At 48.3% G+C, this 21,311-nt stretch overlaps 1 protein-coding gene across 3 annotated transcripts; it reads left to right on the top strand.

Moving 5' to 3' along the window:
- The first annotated feature begins 6,832 nt into the window (after nucleotides 1-6,832).
- Nucleotides 6,833-15,333, top strand: LOC139798972 (cytochrome P450 4B1-like). 3 transcript variants are annotated; one of them, XM_071750213.1, is made up of 13 exons: nucleotides 6,833-7,021; nucleotides 7,417-7,551; nucleotides 8,383-8,524; nucleotides 9,113-9,157; nucleotides 9,954-10,081; nucleotides 10,482-10,606; nucleotides 10,715-10,866; nucleotides 11,062-11,168; nucleotides 11,972-12,162; nucleotides 12,419-12,552; nucleotides 12,967-13,031; nucleotides 13,673-13,755; nucleotides 14,435-15,333. In XM_071750213.1, exons 1-13 carry the CDS (start codon nucleotides 7,016-7,018, stop codon nucleotides 14,601-14,603), a joined length of 1,482 nt encoding a protein of 493 aa, XP_071606314.1. In that variant the 5' UTR covers nucleotides 6,833-7,015; the 3' UTR covers nucleotides 14,604-15,333. The 3 variants fall into 3 exon arrangements, with proteins under 3 accessions (XP_071606314.1, XP_071606313.1, XP_071606311.1); XM_071750212.1 differs by lacking the exon at nucleotides 6,833-7,021 and having other exon boundaries at nucleotides 7,228-7,551; nucleotides 14,435-14,620; nucleotides 14,896-15,333; XM_071750210.1 differs by lacking the exon at nucleotides 6,833-7,021 and having other exon boundaries at nucleotides 7,228-7,551.
- Nucleotides 15,334-21,311: the final 5,978 nt, after the last annotated feature.

Genomic DNA, 21,311 nt, shown 5'->3' with positions numbered 1-21,311 from the left:
GTATCTCCTCTACCCACAGCTGCCACCAAACCCCTCCTGTGTCCTCTCCACATCCCTCTGTGCCAGTGTGTCCAGCTGCTGCCACTAACACCTTTCTTCTGTAGGGTGTTTGCTTAGCTGAGTGGCCTCAAGGAGGCCACGTATATCTTCCCCTCTGATCTCCATACCTCATGGTACTCCAAGCACCCAAGCCCCAGATCATTTCCTTCTCTGAACAAAACCTCCAGGCTGCCATGAAGCAACTGCTGTGATTTAGTAATATCCCACTTCAGAAGAAATGGTGAAAGAAATCACTTGGGTGCGTGGGTAACACAAAAGACACGACTGCATCCTCCAGCTTCACCCTGAATTCAGTTACCACTTTGTTAAGCCCTGGTACCCCAAAAATACCAGAAGATCATCAGCCTGCCATGAATTTGCATCCATGCCTTGTGAGGAGAAAATCTTGGGTCATCCCATATGCTGGAATTAAGGGAAAGCAGTGATTTATCTCCTCCTGATGAGGCTCTGGTCCAGGAGGAGAGCAGTAAATACACCTGGCTCAAAGTTGCTCAGTCACAGCCTCTGGTGATATGGCAAGTAGTAAACTGATAAGAGAATCTCTTCAGTTATACTCAACCATATTTCAAGGTCACTGGGCAAAAGCTCACTGGGTAAAAGCTGCAAACTCAGGTTACCTCAGTTACAAACCCAGGGGTGTTCCAGCAGCAGCAGCTGAGCAGCTACATGGCAGAGGTGATGCCAGACTCACAGTGGTGCTTGTCCACTGAACAGACTCAGTGTGGAGGAGCTCGGCCCAGCAGAACCATGCAGAGATGTCACAGTGACAGCAGGGGAGCTGGGCATGAAGCACTGATGGAAATGGCTCTGTTTGAAAGCTCTAGAAGGAACAACAGAAAGCAAAGATTGCACAAATGGCCAGTGTCAATGACCAAGGACACAAGGGACAGCAGTAAAACTGGTCAGTGCTGGAGAAAATATTTTTTACATGAAGGGAGGTGACCACAGTGCCCAGGACACAGTGCAGGTGTCTCAGCAGCCTCAGACTTGTGCTGTGATGGGAGGAGGATGGAGCAAGGTTGCACTGCCACTCCTCTCCCTGCCTTTCATGAACTGTAACCCCTTAACTTGCCATTTCAAGTGAGATCTGAGATAGATTTCCACCCCATAAAGTAAAACAGTACAGAATCTCCAGGAAAGACAAGGTGCCAGTCAAGCCCCTTCCCTCTCTGCTCCTGTGCTGAGACCTGAAGCATTTTGTGATCAGAGCCAGAGGCTGAATGAACAAATCTGGCTGCAAATTAAGCCACCCTTGGGCTGTGGCTCACCAGAAACTCCTTTTGCTCCTTATGCCCATGGAGAATGTACCCACAGGAACTATTTTGCAGGGCCATGGAAATGCACAGCACATCCCACCAGAAGGAAAAGGAGCCAATTAAAAGTGCATTTTAAAATTCACATTTGAGGTTTGCAGAGGGCAGAGGACTTGAAGCTAAAGAGAGGCTTATTGGCACAAGATGTCTGGGTTCAGTGCCTAAGTTGGATTTGCAGAGCACAAGACAACAAGGTGAGAGGACAACCTGTCACTTTTATCATCACCTTGTGAAAGCAGATAGGAGAACATCTGCATCCTCAGCACTGGGACCTGTTGGCAGTGCTGGAAGCATCCTCCAGCCTCATCCCTCCTGCACACACCTTCACGAGTCCACCCTGCTTATTGGGAGCACTGCCTCTGCCTGGCAAGGAGCTGCAGGGAGATAAGAATATTTTTTAGGTGAAGGACTTGAAAGTACGTGGTATATAGTTGATAATTTTAAAAATCAATAATTTAAAAATAACTAATAGCAATAGATAAATAATAATTTTAAAATAAAGCTTACTGCAACTTGTCATGTAGCACCAGGAATGGAACTTGGGACAGTGGGGAGCTCAGGGCCAGCCCCCATCCCTTTTCTGGTCTGGGTGGATAATCAGGGATTTCAGAATGTGGCATATTAATTTATACACTATGCTTTCATGCCAAAAAAAGCATATGAAAAAACAAATATCAGATCAAATGTTTGTTCAGTCTAACCCAATTTTTATTTTCTGGACTCAAAATCAGAAGATATTCAAAATGCCATTTCTGTTCTCAGACTTCTCCTTCATTTGCAAACCAGCACTTTTCAGAGGTAAAGTCTCCATGGGAAAGAAAGTGTTTACTGGAGAAAAAAATCAGAAACTTGTTGAACCCAACATTATAATCTGAATGATGATGGTACACCCTTACTTTGTAATGCATTCTATTTAAAAAAAAAAAAAAATACCTGAACTTGTGATGAGAAATACATATATCTGCAAAATACTTTTAAACTTTTTCACAAAGGCAGTCCTTGTGTAATGGAAACTCAGCCCACAGTCTTAGTAATAGATCTCATATATATAGAAAAGGAGCAGGACTCTAGAATGAAAATTAAGATTTCTTAGTAAATGTGCTTTTCCATCTTTACTTCCCACCCATCAGCAATGTTAACTTTCCACCTATCCTAGGAAATCTGAATCCCAGTTTAACTCATCTTTGCTTCTGAGTTAACCCAATTTATTTTGGTGTAAAGCAGCTGGTCTCAGAGAAGCAGGAGCATGGGCAGAGCAGCAGAGCAAGGGCTTTGCAGGGGATGCTGCAGCCCAGGCAAACACCCCCAGGCTCCAGCTGCCTCTCCCCTCTTCGGACACAAGGTGAAGCTCTCGAGTTGAAATTGGTTGAAATCCTTTCAGTGGATGCAATTGAAAAAATCCTTGCAATGGAGAGAGACAAGAGTATGCTTATTAACCAGCAAAATCTTATAAAACTAGGAGAAGCTGAAAGTGCTTTGGAGAGCAGTATTTGGATTCAAAATTATCTCCATAAATTGAAAAACTCCTGAAGTGAATAGGATGTGAGTCCATAAACATGGGCACAAAGCACAAGAGCAGGCACAGATGCTGCACAAAACCAAGAGGGAAAATGCTTGACAGACAGCAATCTCTCTGAAAGGTATTTTGTAGATATAGAGGCTCACAAAGATAATGAGAAGCAGTAATACCCTGCTGTTGTAGTTAAAGAACATGGACACACATGGGAAGAACCACACAGGGATACATAGATAAATATATTTCTCAAAAATTTTTCATTTGCATCTCCTTTCACTACATGAAATGAGACAGTGTCCTTCAACCCTTTTTGGAGATTTAAGTATAAAAGCAACTGCATTTACTCTAAAAGGTACCTTGCCTACCTTTACTAAAGTTTAAAATGAGAAAATTTTTAATCAAAATAGCTGAGATCACTAGAAGCAGATGACATGCAACTCTCTATTAGATTCAATTTTCTTTCAAAATAAGATTTGAAAAAAAATTCCACCTAAGAAAAGACTGGATGAACCTTGGCATGCAAATGTGAAAGATTAAAGCAAGAACATCTGATGAGCAAGAGCATAATGCTGAAATCATGGTGTGCCCACTGAAAGGGATTGAGTGAAAAGGGATGAAATTAGGAGACCTTGGAAAAAAAGTCCTCATATAAGTAAATGGCAGCTGCTAATTGGCATTTAGGAAGATGCAAATCACACAAAGTGCTTCCTAAGGTTTCTTAAACCTTGGCATAGGTTTCCTGGGGTATCTGCATTTTCAGAGATTTTAAGAGCAGGTCACCATTTTTGCTGCATAATCCAGAAGCCTAAAGAAAGCAATGAATGTGGTATAAGGCTACAGCAGGGTACCTCTAGTATGGGTTTTGGGAGCAGACTGAATCAGGAGGATCCCAGCTGGATCATCTGATATGTGAATGGTCCTGGCACAGGGACTGAACAGCCAGGCTGCTCCTGCCTTCCCCCTGCTCAGCCACTGTCCCTCTCTTGACTTTTAGGATTCACTAAAAATCTCCCTCTCTGTATCTGATGAGGAGAAGGAAATGTGCTCTGCAGCATTCCCAGCCTCCCCTCTGCATTGTGCCAGAGGCTTCTTGGCACGGGAAGGGGGCAGGTTCTGCTTCCCCCCACTGTTGTATTCCCAAACCAAACATCAGATACCCACATAAAGCTCTCCCTGGTGCTAACACCCTCTGAGGCCAAAAGGAGCCAAAGTCACAGCCTTCTAAATAATGCCATGCATGGCAGCCCAGCTCCCAGGTGGAGCAGCCCAGCACTGCAAGCCAGCCCATGTCCTACATCCTGCATCCTGCATCATCCCTCATCCTGCAACACCCCACATCTTCCATGCCTGCTCTGCTTTTGAACTGAAGAGCTGGGCTGAGGCTGCAGCAGGGCTTCTGGAGCAGCTGTGTTCCAGTGCCAGAAGGAGCCACATCTTTGTGGAATGTAATTTCAGAGAGCACCTTCCCCCCAAATTACCTTTCCCCTCCTAGATATTAGAGACGTGGCAGTAATGAAAAGATAATCCAGTCACATGGGATGTGTAATGCAGGGCAATAAAGGCAGTCAAGGACTAGGCACAGAAATGTTGCCTCATTCTTTGATTCTTTCCCTATTTTCTGCTGAAAGGGTAATTGCAAAAATTATGAGCTGGCCTTGGTCTGCCTGATTCAGACTTTCAGATAACCAATGTACCAGGAGTTCATGAGAGGGGCTATGTGGGATGCAACAGGATAAGATTTGTTTAGATTTAAACAGTCCTATATTTTTCTAATTGCTACAGCTTGGTCCTTCAATAACAACAAAGCAAAGGCACCCTCTATTCACACAGTTATTCGTTTCCCCCCAGAGACTGTCATCAGAGCAGCTTCTTCACACTGCCAGGGGATGTGGTCCCCACACAGGACTCATGCTGCTCTCTGAGCAAACCCATCATCAGATGGCACCAGCAATTTCCATTTAAACTGCACCAGGACTTGACACTGGAAACAGCCCGTAAATTAATTAATTAAAGAGGTATTGCAACATATTTGTTAGCCAGATGCCAGAAGCCAGATGCTTCCAGATAGAAATTCATCCTCAAGACATGTGTGGTCAGATGGGATCCAGGCAGCTCACACACCCTGCAGCACTTGCTGGGTTCTAGCTGGGATTTCCTTGTACAGCGTGTGTGTGGAAGCTTGAAATACTGGTTGGGTTTTTTTGCTTGGTTTGTTTTGGTTTTCTTTTGGCATTCCAGCTACATTTCATCTGTCAGCACCAAGCACTGCAGGAACACACAGGGACAGATGGACCAGGACTCTCCTTCCTATCTGAACAAACAGAGGCTCACTCAGGAAAGCAGCTGCTGCAAGGTCACACTCCAGGGCAAAGTACCAACTTGCTGCCAAAATTTCACCTGCCCAGCAAACCAGTTCTTCTGCAATGAATGCCAACAGTATGAGTTAAATCAGTGAGGAAAATCCTCTCCTTCCTCTGTTTAGGTGTCTAAATTCAGTGAAGAGACACCTGAGACCCTGAAAGCACCTTCCACAGCCTGATGTGTCCGTGGCAGTCGTACAGGATGGGAATTCTTCAGGGCAACATTTTTTTTTTTGTAATATTTATGTCCTGACCTATGGTGGCATACACTGCCATCATGTGGACATCCACAGCATGGAGCCAACTGTGCAGGGACACTTAGCAAATATTCGATGACCTTCTAAGTGGCCTTTACCACCCCTCTGTAGTTTTGCCAGCCTCAGATATCCCGGAGGTCAAGCCAAGGCTCTGTTCACCCTGTCAAACTCCCCAGACATCTCTGGCTCACAGGAGAATGCTGTAGCTGCTTTTTGATGCTGAGATATTCTTCCCCAGGCTCTGTACTTCATTCAGGGTGTCTGGGAGTAGCAGAGCTGTAGCATCCTGGTGCTCAGACTGTTTCTGACCCTGTCCCAGTCCCTTACAATGACCAGACCAGAGCTGTCTCCATTTACTTGTCACCACTCATGTCTCTGTGGCCACTTCTATTTCCCTTTTGAACTTCCACAGTTTCTTTCTTTCCCTGCAAAAAAACTTCTCAGTTATCTTCCCCAGGCTGTGAAAAACCAAATGTGTCAGACCAGATGTTCATGGCCACTCTTACCACAAAATCTCTGAAATACATGGGAAAGGCATTTGTCCCCCCTCCACCAGAAAATGCAGAGGTTGGGGGCTGGATTAGGCTCCCAGTTTTGCTGTCACCAAAGCTCAGATTCTTGTCCCAAAACCCCATAAATGTGTGTTTAGCCACCCTGTCCCCTATGTCCCCTCCCTGTCAGTTTAACACTTGACATCTCACTTGACCTTCAATACTCCCCATATCCCCTTGGCTCCATTCTCAGGAGTTACTACTGGTTATTAAATAACTCTGAGGGAGACAGATGGGCAAAAATCCACCCTGCTCAGTAACCCGTGGTCAAACCCATTGTCCAGGGACTTTGTCACCAGTGAGCATTGCAGCATTATTATAAAACTTTTCACCTGACACCCTGCCAGCAACTCCACCAGCCTAACTCCTCCACCTCTGGGGTCGTGGGGGATTTCTGGGTTATTTTTTAAGTGACTGATGAAAGGTGCTGGCTGGGTCCAGATGGTCTGGTATCAGATAGATACCTCAGGACACCCCAAATCAGCTGACCAAAGGATCAGTCCCAGCCCTCCTGGGTTCTTTACTTGGATCTTGGAAGGCACTCAACTACAGGACATGGCTGGATTTATGAGCATGCTGAAAGTCTCCATGTGAGGACCCCACTAAAGCAATCCAACCTGCCAGTGTCCTCAGCCCCATGGAGCTCCTCCTCTCATGGGGAAGAGCTCATCTGTAGCAGACTGTGTTTTCAGTTTTGAAAACTTTGGCCTTGTATACTGATCTGATTATCTCTGTTCTCTTGATTATAGTCCAGCAGTGGTGTGATGTTCAACTCAAAGCACGGCTTTTACAGATGAAGATGTCTGGATCCATCCAGTCCATGTGTTGGGCAGAGGTGGCTTAGTAGGTCCTCACTACCTGTAGTCACATCAACCACTTCCAGACCTGAACTGGGCTGAGGACAGCAGGGAGCTCAGCTGAAGCCCAAGCCTGGCTACCTCTCACCTCCTGGGCATGGATGACTGTGAGTTCTTTCACTCACTGCTGGCTTGTATGGGGCTTCAAAGAAAGTAGGAAATGTGCAAAGGTTGTTTGTTGACAAGACATCCACAGGCTGCTGGCAGAAGTTCAAAGGGTCAGGGGGAGCAACAGGCAAATGGGTTCCAGCCAAGCTGACACATTGCTTTCTGCAATCCTTCTCCTGCTATAAATTCCTGCCAGCAGCCCTTCACCAGGCTCAGCTCCAGCACAGAAGGAGGGAGAGGCTTTCTACCTGCTCACAGCTCCTCACCAGGTGCAGATGCGAGAGGAGTAGAAGAGAAGCAGGCAGGAGAAAGCGGTGTCAGGTGTCCCAGACACAGGGTCAGCATGGGGGTTCTGCTGGACAACCTGGCCAGACCTTCTGCTCTGCTTCTGCAGCTGTCTCTGGTGCTTGGTGTAATCTTCGTGCTGCTGAAGGCTGCCTGGTTCTACTGGGAGAGGAAGAAAATCATCAAAGCTCTGGAGGCATTCCCTGGCCCCCCAAAACACTGGCTCTATGGCCACAATCACCTGGTAAGGAGAAAGCTGGGCTCAGTCAGAGTGGGTTTGTCCCAAAAACTGTATGAGATATCAGTCAGGATGAGAGGAAGAACTGGCTGGAGGCTGGATGGCCTCTGCTCCTGTCCCTTCTGTCCCTCCTTACAGAAGAGGACCCCTGCACAGGGGCTTCTGCAGGGTGCCTGGCTAGATGTGCATCACTTGGTAAAAAACAGGGACAACACTTTGTTTTCAATCCTGTGCTTAAAAGTGGAGTTAGCTGGTTTCTGGGGCTTCTTTGAAGTTATTTAAATACGAGCAACCATAAAATGTCTGCGTTAAACCTTCTACCAATAAGAATCTCCCCCCCTTCAGACACATCCACCAATGCAGAGCATTTCATTGCAACCATTTTCATCCTTCTGTTGTGAAGATGTTTTTGCTTTCACATTGCATGTCCACCTTGCACTGCTGAATTTAGAGAACAGGGGTGTAAACAGCCTTGGTCTCCATGTCCTGTTCACCCATTGCCCACACCAGCTGGGCTCCTGACTGTGACCCCAAGCCCCTCTGAGCCCAGCCCATCCTCATGTGGCTCAACTGCAGCTGGACCCCAGCTATGGACTCTCCGTGGAGCTACCTTGTGCTGCAAGGACACGGCAGCTTGGGCAGCTTTGACACTAGTGCCATGCCCAGCATCTCCCCTACCTGCAGCATGGAAAAACCTTCTGTAGGATCTCTCCCCATTTTCCAAGAGAGGACCCCTTGCATGTGCTTTCCCTGATAGGGCAAGTTTAGCCTCTGCTCTCCCTGGCACGTCCCCTTTTTTTCTGCCTGAATTCAGTCCCTGCTTAACTGTCATTGCAGATAACTTCTGAAAACATATTATATCAGGTGGTGTCGTGGGGAGAAGAATACCCCTATGCCTTCCCCAGGTGGTTTGGACCAATCCTGCCTTCTCTAATAATCCACCATCCTGAGTTTGCCAAGTGTGCACTTGGCCAGACGGGTAAGTCTCTCCATCTGTTCTTGGGAAGTAATGTCCTTGTCACTTCCCTACTGAGAAAATAACGGAAAACTTGTCTGGAGTAATTCCCTCTGCAGATTCCTTCACAGCTATTGTAATTCTTCCTTTGCTCCCCTTCACAAACTCCCAGCCTGCCCATTTTCATGGAGGGGTTTGTGTTTTCCCACTCCTCTGTCTCCATTATCATTCACCTTACTGTCTTCTGGGGCGCCTACCACCACAATATGTGTTTCCCACTAAATCCAGTAACGTGGGTAAACTGGCATGGCAATGGCTCTCAGAAGAGATTTCAGGTGCTCTCTGCTCCTTTCTGTGGAGCATGATGCCTGTGAGTGGTACACACACACACACACGGGCACCTCCAGCAACTCCCATCCGTGTTTTCAACTTTGATATTTGCCCTGGACATTTTCTCTTCACACACACTGTTTGTTACACCTTTCTCTGGTCTTCCTAAGTCCCCTGCAGTCATATTTGTAGAAGATGACTTTTAAACTTTACCTCTATTGTTAGAGTACTTCACATATTGAAATGACACTAATTCAGTTCTGGTACCAATTTGTTTTACAGATCGCAAGCCCAATGTACCCTACCAATTCGTAGTTCCCTGGATTGGTAAGTTGTTACTTTCCATTATCCCTTCCAGCCATATTGCACATTTCAGCAGCTTCTCCCTTCTCTTCCTTTATTTTAGTTTCATCTATTTAAAGCCAGAGCTTGCAAATGAGAGGGGTTGTTTGAGTTTGGCAATGTTATTTCCCTGGACTGGTAAGCTGTTAACCTTACATTATCCCTTCCAGCCATATTGCACATTTCAGCAGCTTCTCTCATCTTTTCCTTTTTTTTTTTTTTTTTTTTTAGTTTCATCTATTCTAAAACCATGCAAATGAGAGGGTTTGTTTGAGTTTGAGCGTGTGTACTGGTGGTTTCCATCTAGTCACGGATCACATACCTTGGCCTTCATAAAGCAGCCTTCAGTTTGCTACTGGGGATAACTGGGGTGAGATGCACCAAGGACAGGGAGACTCATGGCTTACACACAGCTCTGAGTTAGTCCTCACAACTCCCAAAAAGGACACCCAGGTATTTCATTTAAGGCAGAAAAATCCAACAGGGAGAGCAAGTCCCGTGCCTCCTTTCCATCAGGGCTTTGGTGTCAGGGCAGATCAGGTGTGCACAGTAGCTTGCAGTGAAGGACACGTGGGCATCCTTCTCCTCCATCCAGAGCTCCTGGGAACAGCCTGACAGCAACTGGAGGAAAGGCTCCACCACCAACCCTTCCTCCCCTCCTTCCACCCTTCCTTTATAACAAGCACATCAGCCTATGCTTGGCCAAAAAAGCAGTACCAAGGCTGTCAGGAGCAGAGATCAGAGTCTGAAGGAGCTGATTACACCTTTGCTGTGTCTCCAGGGAAGGGGCTGTTGGTCTTGGATGGAGAGAAATGGTTCCAACATCGGAAGCTGCTCACCCCTGCCTTTCATTACGATGTGCTGAAACCTTACATGGCCCTGATGTCAGAGTCAGTCAAAGTGATGCTGGTAAAAATCACCACTCCTTCTTATTTTACCTTTCAGCCATGCACCAGCAAAAATAATCAGGTCTGGGAGTAACTGAGGAAAAGAGACTGGGCTCAGATGGTTCCTAGAGTTGCCTTCAAATTTTGGGGTAGTTTTGGAGCTCTAGAACTGCTTCCCTTACCTTCCTCTCTTTTTCATTTGCTTGAGGGCAAGCAAATGAAAAATTTGCTCTTTTCAACCACTACTAGAATGTCCTTTTCAGTAGTGGTAAACCTGGAAAAAGAAGTACACAGAAGAGACTGAGTATATTCACAGGACATATAGAAAATAATTAGCAGTGTGGACCTGAGAGGAGAACAGGAAAATAGGACCTGCTCATGGAGAGCAGTTTGTCCCTCCTTACACCTGTCTCCACCACTAGGATAAATGGGAAAAGAAGATCTCACAGAGGAAGTCAGTGGAGATCTTTAAGGATGTCAGCTTGATGGCACTGGACAGCATCATGAAATGTGCCTTCAGTTACAATGCCAACTGTCAGACTGAGAGGTCAGTGCCCGAATTTTCTGAGAAATTTCCAAATGCTGAGCAAGCAAGTTATGCCTGCTTTCCCCAGTCATGTTGCTGACCCCAGCTCTACCCTTGGTCTCCTTGCAGCAACTCAGACTACTATATCAGAGCTGTTTATGACCTGAGCTACCTGGTGAGCAACAGAATCCAGACTTTTTCTTACAAGGATGTCTTCTATGACTGGACTCCCAAAGGCCGTGAGTTTCACCGGACCTGCAAGCTGGCCCAAACCCACACAGGTATTTCTGCCCCTTTCTCCCCAGCCCTCTCTCCCAGCTGAGCCTCTCCCCTGCTTGCATCTGGAGCAGCTCAGAGGGGGTTGCAACACCCTCTGGCCAGGGGGTTACACATTAAACAGGGTCCAAGCTGCTGACCAAAAGGACGAGTACATATGGAGGAACAGAATGCATCTAGCTGATCATTCTTCTGTGCAGAAAAGGTAATAAAAGAAAGAAAGATGCTGCTCTCCAGTAAGAAGGAACTTGATAAGATCCAGAAGAAGAGACACCTGGATTTTCTGGACATTCTTCTTTGTACCAAGGTGAATGTTTGAAATAATGGTATTGAATGCCAAAAAACATCCCAACAATGTACCAGCAGGGAGCTCATCACCCCTGGCTGGAGTTGCTGACACCAGCTTCCCCAATCCAGATTTCCTATCTCAGGGAAAGGTGGATTGAAAGGGAGGGAAATACAAATGTGTGGGATGCAATGATTGAACAAACAAATTGAGCAATGATTGTTTGGGCAGACTTTCATCCTTCTTGTTCATATTCATTGGGCACATTAATATTTTTAAATAAGTCAGCTGTTAGAAACCAGAGAAGAATGAGCTCTTTGGAAAGGTTACAAGGAGGCCACCCTTGAGAGATTTTGTTTCTTACCCTGTGCAGTTCTATTTTCACAAGCATCTTCAGATACAATGGACAGAAGCTGCCATTTGGTGTTCAGGAAGAAGATACCATCTGTGTTCACTCTGCCCTTCTGGAGCTTTCTTTTGTGTCTCAATCTGAAATTAAAGCTTCCCAAACCAAACTAGTGAAAAGTGCAACAAGGCCCCTTGGTAGGAGATCAGATAGGGTGTCCTTCTACAGGCCTGGGATCTGGTATCCCACCAAAGCCCAACTCTGGAACACTGTGGACTGCAGAGTTGGCAATCAGCAGCTCTGACTCCTCTAATATCTCTTGGATATTGTTTTCTACTGGTTTACTTCCTAATGTAGAGGGAGATACAAGTGACACCAAATCGTGTCCTTCTTCACCATCATACAGGGTTACTTTACAACCAAAGGAGCAGGTCCCATTAATGTGCACTTAAGAATTATATACTCTCCTCTTTGTTAGGATGCAAATGGAGTTGGGCTGTCTGATGAGGACCTGCGTGCTGAGGTGGACACCTTCATGTTTGAGGGTCATGATACCACAGCCAGTGGGATCTCCTGGCTTTTCTACTGCCTGTCATTGCATCCAGAGCACCAGCAAAGGTGCAGGGAGGAGATCCAGGGGATCTTGGGAGACCGAGATACCATTGAGTGGTGAGCTAGGACTTTTTGTTCTGTTACTTTGAACTCTTTTCACTAATCCTGAGAAGGAAACTTCATCCATCTTCCACTGCATCTGCACTGGGGCATTCTGCTTTTTGTGTAGCAATGTTGGGCAGCAAAAGGATCACCAGAAGGAGAAAGCCCAACAGGATATGGGAGACACAGGGCTTCAGTCTACCCAGTCCCTATTGCTGATGTCTTTATTGCTGCTTCTCAAACAGCCTGACTCCCAAGTTTCCCTCTTCAGGGAGGACCTTGGGAAGATGACTTACACCACAATGTGTATCAAGGAGAGCTTGCGCCTCTTCCCACCCGTTCCCGGTGTGTCCCGGTACCTCTCCAAACCTGTCACATTCCCTGATGGACGGAGCTTGCCAGCAGGTCTGTTGAGTTAGTTCATCCTTCATGCTGTTATCTTTGCCAAATGGGGCACCCTCTCTGGAGCTGCTGTGCAGAGGGGGCTCTCTTTTCCCTCCCTAGGGCTGTACAGGGCCACTCTGCAGGAAGGGTGGCTGGAGAGCATCTAAAGACATTCCCCAGGGCACTGGGTATTCACAGAGCTCAAAGGAGACTTACAGAGTGTTGACCCTGGTCAAGAGTAAAAATTCATCCACTGATACCAAAATGGGTCCTAGATTTGAGGCCTTTGTTTCTTCCATGTGAGGGCTTCAGGACCCCTGACAGATCCCCTGCAAGAGACCCTGCAGGACACAGGGAGGGAGGCCACCCCACAAACACCTCTCTTGGGCCTTTGCTCTGAGATGTCATGATCTTCTTCTCACTTTTCTTTTACAGGCTGCCAGGTTGGAGTGAACATATTTGCTCTCCACAGGAATCAGGATGTGTGGGAGGACCCTGAGGTATTTCACATTTATAACAAGAAGGGGTAGATGTTCTCTGAGCCCAGACATCCACTCCCCTTTAACAAGGCAACTTGTGCCTCCTTGCCATATGTATTTTCCCCCTTCTATTCCAACAGTCCATATCTAAATGCAAAGTTCAATGAAGTTACCAAACAACCCAAAGGCTCTGAAGATGACAAGGTGCTGGGAAAGGGTGTGGAATAGTTCCCATGCATGATGACACAGAGAGACTCAGACTGCTTTCAGCTGCCCTGGGTAGACTTAGGTCCCAGAGTGATAGGAGAAGTCCCAAACATTCCATGCAGTGCATGACTTGAAGATGATAATTTCAGCTTCAAGGAAAGAAATAGTGGGAAACTTGAGGGAGAGTGTGCATCTGCCTCTCTCCAGAGCCTGTCAGGCAAGGATGAGGCACCTCGTGCAGGCACTATAGTGGGTGATCTGGATATTTCCAAGGGGAAGATCCCCACAACCACCAGGTCCCTCTTCTCATCCACCCAGTGGCTTTGTAAAGAGATGTCTGTCATCATCTGCAGCATTTCCAGAAAAGCAGAGGCTACATCCAGCCATATCTTGGGAACTGGGCAAGAACCTGGTACTGCCTCTATCAGACCAAATGGGCTTTGTTTCTCCCACAGATATATGATCCCCTGAGGTTTTCTCCACAGAATTCAACACAGAGGCATTCCCATGCTTTCCTGCCTTTCTCTGCTGGATCCAGGTGGGAGGATATTTCATCCCTCTCCCATCCCATAGACTGGTTTGCGTGGAAAACCTGAAACTAATCCTCCCTCACTTCCCTTGAGCAAAGTTGGTTTGGCCAACTCAAGCAGGCTTTCCATAACCAGATCTCCACTATGCTCCATCACCTCCAGAGCATTTCCCACAGCCTAAGTACCATGGTCACTGTAGGGTTTCACAGAATTCTCTTGTGGATTTGTGGAGATGTTTACATTTTATGTTGCCTGCATTCGGAACATGGGCTCCCTTGCTTAGGTGTGCACCTTAAAGCCAAGCTGAGCCCGAGTCTCTGGTTCCCCTGCTGTGTCAATAGACAGATGCAGGATACTAAGGTGTCAATAACATGCAAAAGGAGATACCCTACACAGACAAAGAGTCTTCTGAGGTGTCTGGATTTTTAGCTGAATCCACGCAACACTTTCTAGGCAAGCCCCAGTCATCTCCATTTCCTATCTTTTTCAATGCTTATTAATAAAAACCAGTAATAACCCACCAGAGAGCTGGGTGCATTTCAGTGTGGCATCCAGGCATTTCTAGCTGAGCTGAGGCATCATCCTCACAGAAGCTGGAGGTCCCCAGGCTTGTGCATGGACTGAGCCCACCTTGGGGGTGGTCAAGGATGAAGGCAGCAATTGGAACATTTGTTATCTTCTTTCCAGGAACTGCATTGGGCAGCAGTTTGCCATGAATGAGATGAAGGTGGCTCTGGCCTTGACCCTGCTCCGCTTTGAGCTCTGCCCTGATCCATCCAGGCCTCCCACTATGGTATCCCAGATGATCCTCAAGTCCAGAAATGGGATCTACCTGCATTTGAAAAAGATCCACTGAGCCCATGGGGTACTATGGTGGGGGGCAAGAGCTTTCCCAAGGACCACCCTCTCCCTAAGAGGTTTAAGAGAGGGACACCAAATAGACCCATCCCAGCCCACTTGGACCTCTCCCACCTGAACTTCCCCTGCTGCCATCCTGTGGGACACACTGAGCCCCCTCACACACAGAACTCAGTAGGTCCAGGTGCTGTCTTTGCATGGGGGTTTCACAGCCTATCTGTGGCTCAGCCTTCCTTTCTGTGGGCATCCTCCATGTCCTGCTCCTCTCCTGACCTCTACCGTTCCCACAGGCAGGACTCCTGTCACCTCCCTGAATATTTGCATCACTGCCAGCTCCCTGCTCAGACCCAGAGGTGAGCAATGGTTTAGACACAAAGAGGTTTCTAAAGCCTGGAAACTACCCAAGTGTGCTGTCCCTCCCAGGCCTCCAGCCCAGGTGTGCTGGGGCAGGAAGGTTCTTCTCTTCAGACGTGCTGCATCCCCAGGCACCGCCCTCCAAATTGTTCCTCCTAATCCGTCCTGGGGCTGGCACTGTGCCTGTCACTACAGAGACAAAAGCCAGTGGGGTTTTCTGCCCCAGAGTTGAACTTCCTTGAGCTGAGGGTGCTCAGGAGCCAGCACAGAGACACGACACCTGGAGAAAGCCCTCACTGCCCTCAGTATGACCTGTGATCAGCCTTGTCCTCCTCTCTGAAATGGGAATAAAACCTCACGGAGATGCTCTTCGAGTGTGACTTCAGCTTCTTTTGCATTTGGAGGAGCAGAGGGCACAGGACAGTGACTGGCAGGCTGCAGGCAAGGCCGTGCCCAAGGGTGCAGCCTTCGGAGTGTTTCCCTAAGTCTTAAGAGCTGTTCCAGCAGGTTCGTCCTCCCCTGAGGAGCCTGCTGCCACCCCTGCCATGCCACGGGTCACCAAGCCCTCACCTCTGCCTCCGGGACCTGCTGTGGTAAGGAAACAACCGAAGCACCCCAGGTCAGAAATCACACACACACACCCCTAATGCAAATGGTGGTGGCAAGAACAAAATCAGCCTGTAAAGGCACAAGAGAGATCACAAGTCAGCCTCAAGCCCCTCCCTGTGGAGGCTGAGAACTGATGGCTCAGTACAGGAGTGAGCTGCCCAAAGGCTGAAGACCCACGGACCGAGTTCATTTTGCCCCTGTGGGTCCCTGGCCCAGCACCTGCCACAGGTGGGCTTCAGGCCAAGGGAGACCCGCAGGGTGAGCTGCAGGTCCAGGGTTGGAAAGAGATCACTAGGTGGCAGTGAAAAACCCCAAATCCTCCCTGGTTCCTGGCAAAAGCCTTGAGCTTGGCAAGGAGCATGACCAGACCCAAAAAGGCCCCTTCCCTGGGGACATCCATCCCCAGCCCCACCCTCAGCTGCCTGGGGCAGCAGAACAGGCACTGCCCCACCTCGGTCCCCAGCACACCACTGGCATTACCCAGGACACAGGGAAAGGCTGTCACTGCAAGTGCCCAGGCACTCAGCAAGCATCAGGGGAAACTGAGGCACGGAGGAGTGCACATGTGCCATGACACAGTGAAAGACAAGGCTGTTTGCCCAGCAATATGGTGATAGCATCACTGCAGGCACTAACTTATTCAGTGTCTGTCTGAGCAGCTCAACTCTGCTTGTGACCAGACCAGGAGAGACAAATCTGAGCATCTCCTTATCTGAATTAACCCCTGCTGCCCCCCTGCTCCTCGTCTCTGCTGCTTGCTGCATCCTCAGTTTCAGCAACTGAACTCGAGGGCTGGACCCAGATCCTGGTTTTCACTCTCTCAGTACCTAATGGGACAGGGATGCTGTGAATAACCAGCAAGGTGCAGTTTGTGTTTATTTTGCAAGTTCCTCTTCTCTGAACCCTCCCCTTCTTGCTCCAGGAAGAGACTGGGTGCAGGCTGTGTAGGTGTTGATGCCACCAGGCTGGTCTCCAGGGTCAGACTGCAGCCCTCATGCTCCTCCAGCACAGTGAGGCCATTGGAGGGCAGCAGTTTGATGCAGCCTTTTTTTTTTTTTTTTTTTTTTTTTTTTTTGATGCAGCTTTTCATTACTGGCCTGATTTGTCAGACATTTCAGCCACCCACCTGGGAGCAATCAAATCACTCTGCAGCACTGCTTATCCACTCTCTGGCTTGTAGAGGGTTGCAAAGGAAACTAGGGGGAACTTGGAGATGTCCCTATGGTATCTTATGGCTTGGGCATGGAGGGAGAAGGCCAGCCCAGGAAAAAAATCAGGACCTTCATCTGCTGCTCATCACTGTCTCCATAGGTTGCCCTTCTTGGCCTGTGTTTTGAGTCCATCATCCTGCCATGACCAAGGCTGCTTGTTTGGTTTCCAAGAGTCTTCTTGACTCTTACCAACAGTCAAAACCCAACTGCTTCTAGCAGAGACCTTCCCCAAAGAAGTTGCTCTGGGATATATGCTGGGGAAAGAAAGCAGAAACTACTGCCATCTTTTATGCAAGTAATAATAATAATAAAAAATCATTATTCCAGGCAGTTCTGATAGTAATTGAGGTAACCTGAGCCAAACACTTTAAAATCTCTCCCTGTTAAGAATCATGCAGTTTGAAGGACCAAAGCATTTGGAGAAAAATCCCACAGTACGGATGCATTGCAGAGATACATTGCAGCAGCAGCACGTTCCAGGAGAAAATTCTTCCACTTTTCAGTTTAACCAGGTCAAGCCATGCAAAGTAATCATCCCCCCCACACCTTCAAATACTGGCAGTTTCTGGACAGCAGCATGTTCAAGATAACCTCCTCTGCCAAACCACCACTAAACAGCTTTGAGAGCAGCAAAAAGCAGTTTGAGGAGCTGGGCAGTGCCTGGTGACACAGATCTAATCACCAGAGCATTTGCCCCAAACGTCTCCCTGCCAGGCAGTGACATTTCTGTGCTGCCTCAGCTCTCTCCCTCCATCACCATGGCTACAGAAGCCACCAATCCACAGGCGAATCCTTCCAGGGTACCACCAAACCCTCTGGGAGATGCTAGGAGATCCAGCCCCTTTGGCAGGGAGACACTTCGGGGACTTCGGGATAGCCCATAGCACCAAAAATTTCCCTTTTTCTTCTTTCCCTCCTCCTTTTTTTTTTTTTTTTCTTTTTTTTTTTTTTTTCCTTCTTCTTCTTTTCTGGAGCATAAACAATGGAGCTAAAAGGTTGGGTATCAGGCTGATAATCATGAATGACGTGTGGGTATTACACACCACACATTCATTATCTCCCACTCCAGCCATGTCACAGGCTGCTGGAGGAGGGCAGATAACGGGGTGCCTTCATGCAGATGGCTTATTATCAGGATGTTCCAGGAGGGGCTTTAAGACAGTTAGTGATGCTGTTTGCCAGTTAAAGATTAGAGACCCCAGAGAATAATTAACAATCCCAAAACCCAGTTTTTCTGCTGGATTCTTCTGCTTTCTCCCCCCCTCCCCCATCCTCTTTAATCTATTCACTCTAGCAGGTGTAATAAAGTGATAAGGACAGGCTCCGGGGATGTTTGTTTGGCTACTACGGGTGTATAAACCAACAATGGATGGTATTTTACTCCTGGCTTTCAGTGGCTTGAATCGACACCAATAACTTTGCAGCCCCCTCACCCACATGCAGCCACCCAGACACACCATGTCCCCAGCTCCCACCCAGGAAACTGGGCTCTTTCCCTGGTCCAAAGGACCATGACAGTGGGATGGGCTCCCTTTTGGCTTCCAGACGTCCAAATCATGTCACTTGGGTGTCAAGGTGCCCAATGCCAGGACATAAACCCCAGGCCGTATTTACTGGGGTCAAGGCTGGAGCTGGTGGTCCTCCCAGCAGTGTTTTACTTGCATACAGCAAGACTTTAATGAAACCACCTTGGAATAATCCATTTATCCACAGGGTCAGGCAGTGCCAACCTGCCTTCCCCTGGGGTTCAATGCAGCTACACCCATCAGGCTGTGCACAGGCATCCAAGGAATGAGGTAGGTGTCCAACCTGCTTGGGGTTGTGGCCACAACTGGAGCAGAAATAGTTTAAACCTCCATTGATAAAGAGCCTCCCTGACCCCAGGGAAATCAGGAAAGCCTCAGGGTAAAAGTGGTTTTCAACAAGAGGTTGAAAACCCCATTATATGGGGGTCCAGGAGATGAATTGCACCCTCCTAGGCCATAAAATGAAGCTGCAAGACATCTTGTAACACAAAAAGACCACCCTGAATAACTTCTGCCCCAAAAGGAAACCACCCTTTTAACAGCAGGTCCCTATCCTGAACATCTTCCTGAATCCCAAGCTTCAGAGATATTATGGAGTGAGAGGAAGGATGAGTAACCCACAGGTGTCCTAACTCATCATCAATGGGGCTTGTGGAGAAAAGCCATGCTGCACAGGAGAGAGGTGTTGGGAAGGATTTGGTCCCCAGGCAAGCTGGTTCAGGGGCTGTTGGAGGTGCCCATCATCTAGGGGCTACCAGATAGAGCCCTGGCTCTGGAGGGCATTCCCCAGCTCACTGGGTCAATGCAGCAGGCACAAGCACTGGGACAGCAGAACTTGCCTTCTCAGCCACGCTCATCCTGCTGGGGAGGGATGAGGCAGCATTGTGCTTTAAAGAGCATCCCCGACTCTATCAGCAAGAGATGAGATATCCTAATTACAGCAGTACAGGCGAGGATCCGGGCCATATCAGCCAGCACAGAAAGGTAAACAAGAAATATAACAATGGACCCTTAACACTCATTAGCTGTGTCAGATAATACCTCACTTTTCTCCCTTTGGGACTTAAAATCTAATTAAGATTTTCCAACAATGAATTTCATTTATGCTCGCTCCCTTTTGTTCTTTTTAGGATCACACCAAGAAGCATCCACGAGCTGGCTGCACTGCTTGTGGGGAGGCAGCCTGCTTTGCCACAGACAGCCTCCAGTTGTACTTGATGGACGAGGGAAACTGAGGCAGGACAGCATCATGGACTGCATGGAGGCAAGATCCCACCAGGGTGGTAACAGTGGTTATTGCAAAAGAAGTTTTTCCCAGGAAAGCAAACTCTGAAAGGACACTGGCTGGGTTATGACTGAGCACTGGGGTTCCTGGACCAGCCCAAAGCAGCAGTAAAGCCTCACCCTTCTCACTTGGATCTACATCCATGGGAAGCATGCACAGGGAAAGGGACACTGAGACCCATCAAGCCCCAAGCAAACCTCCCCTCCAAACCAACACCCAGGCACTGCCAGGGGCATTTGCCAAACACTGAGGGCAGGGACTGAAGTCCCACTGTTCCCCTTTATAAAGATGCCATCTCTAACTCCTTTTGCAACCAAGAGGTAAAATTTAATGGGTTCCCCTCCTCTTGCCACACCTCCAGCCCCGGTGCTGACACTGCAGGAGCACACAATGACTAATCCTCCTTAAACCCTGCTGAGCAAAGCATTACTGCTCAACTCCAGGAGCTTGTTTTTTTCCACACTCAGATGACATTTGGCACCTGCAAGAGAGAAGTCACGGGAGCAGCATCCATCAAGGACAGGAGCAGGGAGGTCCAGGAGCTGGCCCAGCCTCCAGATGCTCAAGGGAAGGTGGAAGAAGGGAACAGCTCTGACATGATCCTGGGGACAGCAGCTGTCACCCTTCCACACACAAGGGCTTGACCTCTCCCACCCTTCTGCCTGTTGTCTTCTACCCCCGTGCAATTTCTCAACTGAAGCTCTGATTTCTCAACGTTGAGTCTTGCCTACGTGAGGCTCTTCAGGGAGATGCCTCTCAGGATGGGCCTCTTACTGGAAGCCTCCTGTTTTACTCCCGTGCCCTATATTTTTGTCATCACTCACTAGGGACATCAGCAGCATCATATGCAGGAAGTGAGACACTGGATCGTGGTGCATGGTGGCACCAGGGTCCATCTCCAGCCCCCAGCTCTGCCTCAGAGGGCTCCCAGCAGTGCCAAGTGGCCTGTTTGGGGCTGAATGCTCCATCAGGACTGGCACAGCTTTCCTTCAGGGAATACCCAGCAGGATTCGGTGGTTTTAGGAAAACTGAGCATTTTTGCAAGCCCAAGCAACATGCTAGGCAGCACCTCCTCCAGGCTCAGGGCTTCTCAGGTCACCAACAAGCACAGAGGGGCAGGGAACAGCCCTTGCAGCAGGGAAGCCTGTTCAGGGTTGAAACATGGAGCAGGAGCTCTGCTAGCAAGAGGCAAAGCAGTGACTCCAGCCCCAGCACCACAGCTGCCCATTGCTGGTGTCACTGCCTGCAAAGGGACCTCCAAAGAACCTCCTGAGCAGAGATCAGGGCTCCCCCCAGATCTAAATCTAACACAGCTGCTGCCTCACTGCAGGGCTAACATTTTCCCATCCCTCAACTCTCAGCAGAAAACAAGGGAAAAAGCTGGTTCAGGGATCAGATGTCCTCCTGCCACCTCCTTCCTCTTGTATTTGCACAGACCCCAGAGAAACAAAGCCCCCAAATCTTCCTGCTCCCCTCAAACCCAGGGGCTACTAAAAATGCCCCTCTTATAACTTCCCATCCCTCCCACTCCTGCTCCACCAGCATCCCCAAGCTGGTTTGCAGAGCCCCATAACCTTTTCCTTTCTGGTCAAGGAGAGGACCCTGCACTCTGCTTGGGCAACTTATGTCCCAGGGAAGGCCAAGGCATGAAAGGTCTCTCCTTTCAATGTGCCAAAGCCACGGCATGGGAGCTCTCATTGCTCCCACCACAGCAAAAAAAG

This window comes from Heliangelus exortis, chromosome 8, assembly GCF_036169615.1.
Source record: "Heliangelus exortis chromosome 8, bHelExo1.hap1, whole genome shotgun sequence".
NCBI classification, from domain to species: domain Eukaryota; kingdom Metazoa; phylum Chordata; class Aves; order Apodiformes; family Trochilidae; genus Heliangelus; species Heliangelus exortis.
Note: the sequence above shows the minus strand (reverse complement) of the source record. Positions and strands in the feature narration are given on the sequence as shown.

Excerpts from the sequence above, each read along its gene's own strand:
- LOC139798972 (XM_071750212.1), top strand. The coding sequence starts at position 7,366 with ATGGGGGTTCTGCTGGACAACCTGGCCAGACCTTCTGCTCTGCTTCTG. Across the intron at positions 7,552-8,382 it reads TCTATGGCCACAATCACCTG|ATAACTTCTGAAAACATATT; the intron begins GTAAGGAGAAAG and ends CTGTCATTGCAG. Across the intron at positions 10,082-10,481 it reads AGTCAGTCAAAGTGATGCTG|GATAAATGGGAAAAGAAGAT; the intron begins GTAAAAATCACC and ends CTCCACCACTAG.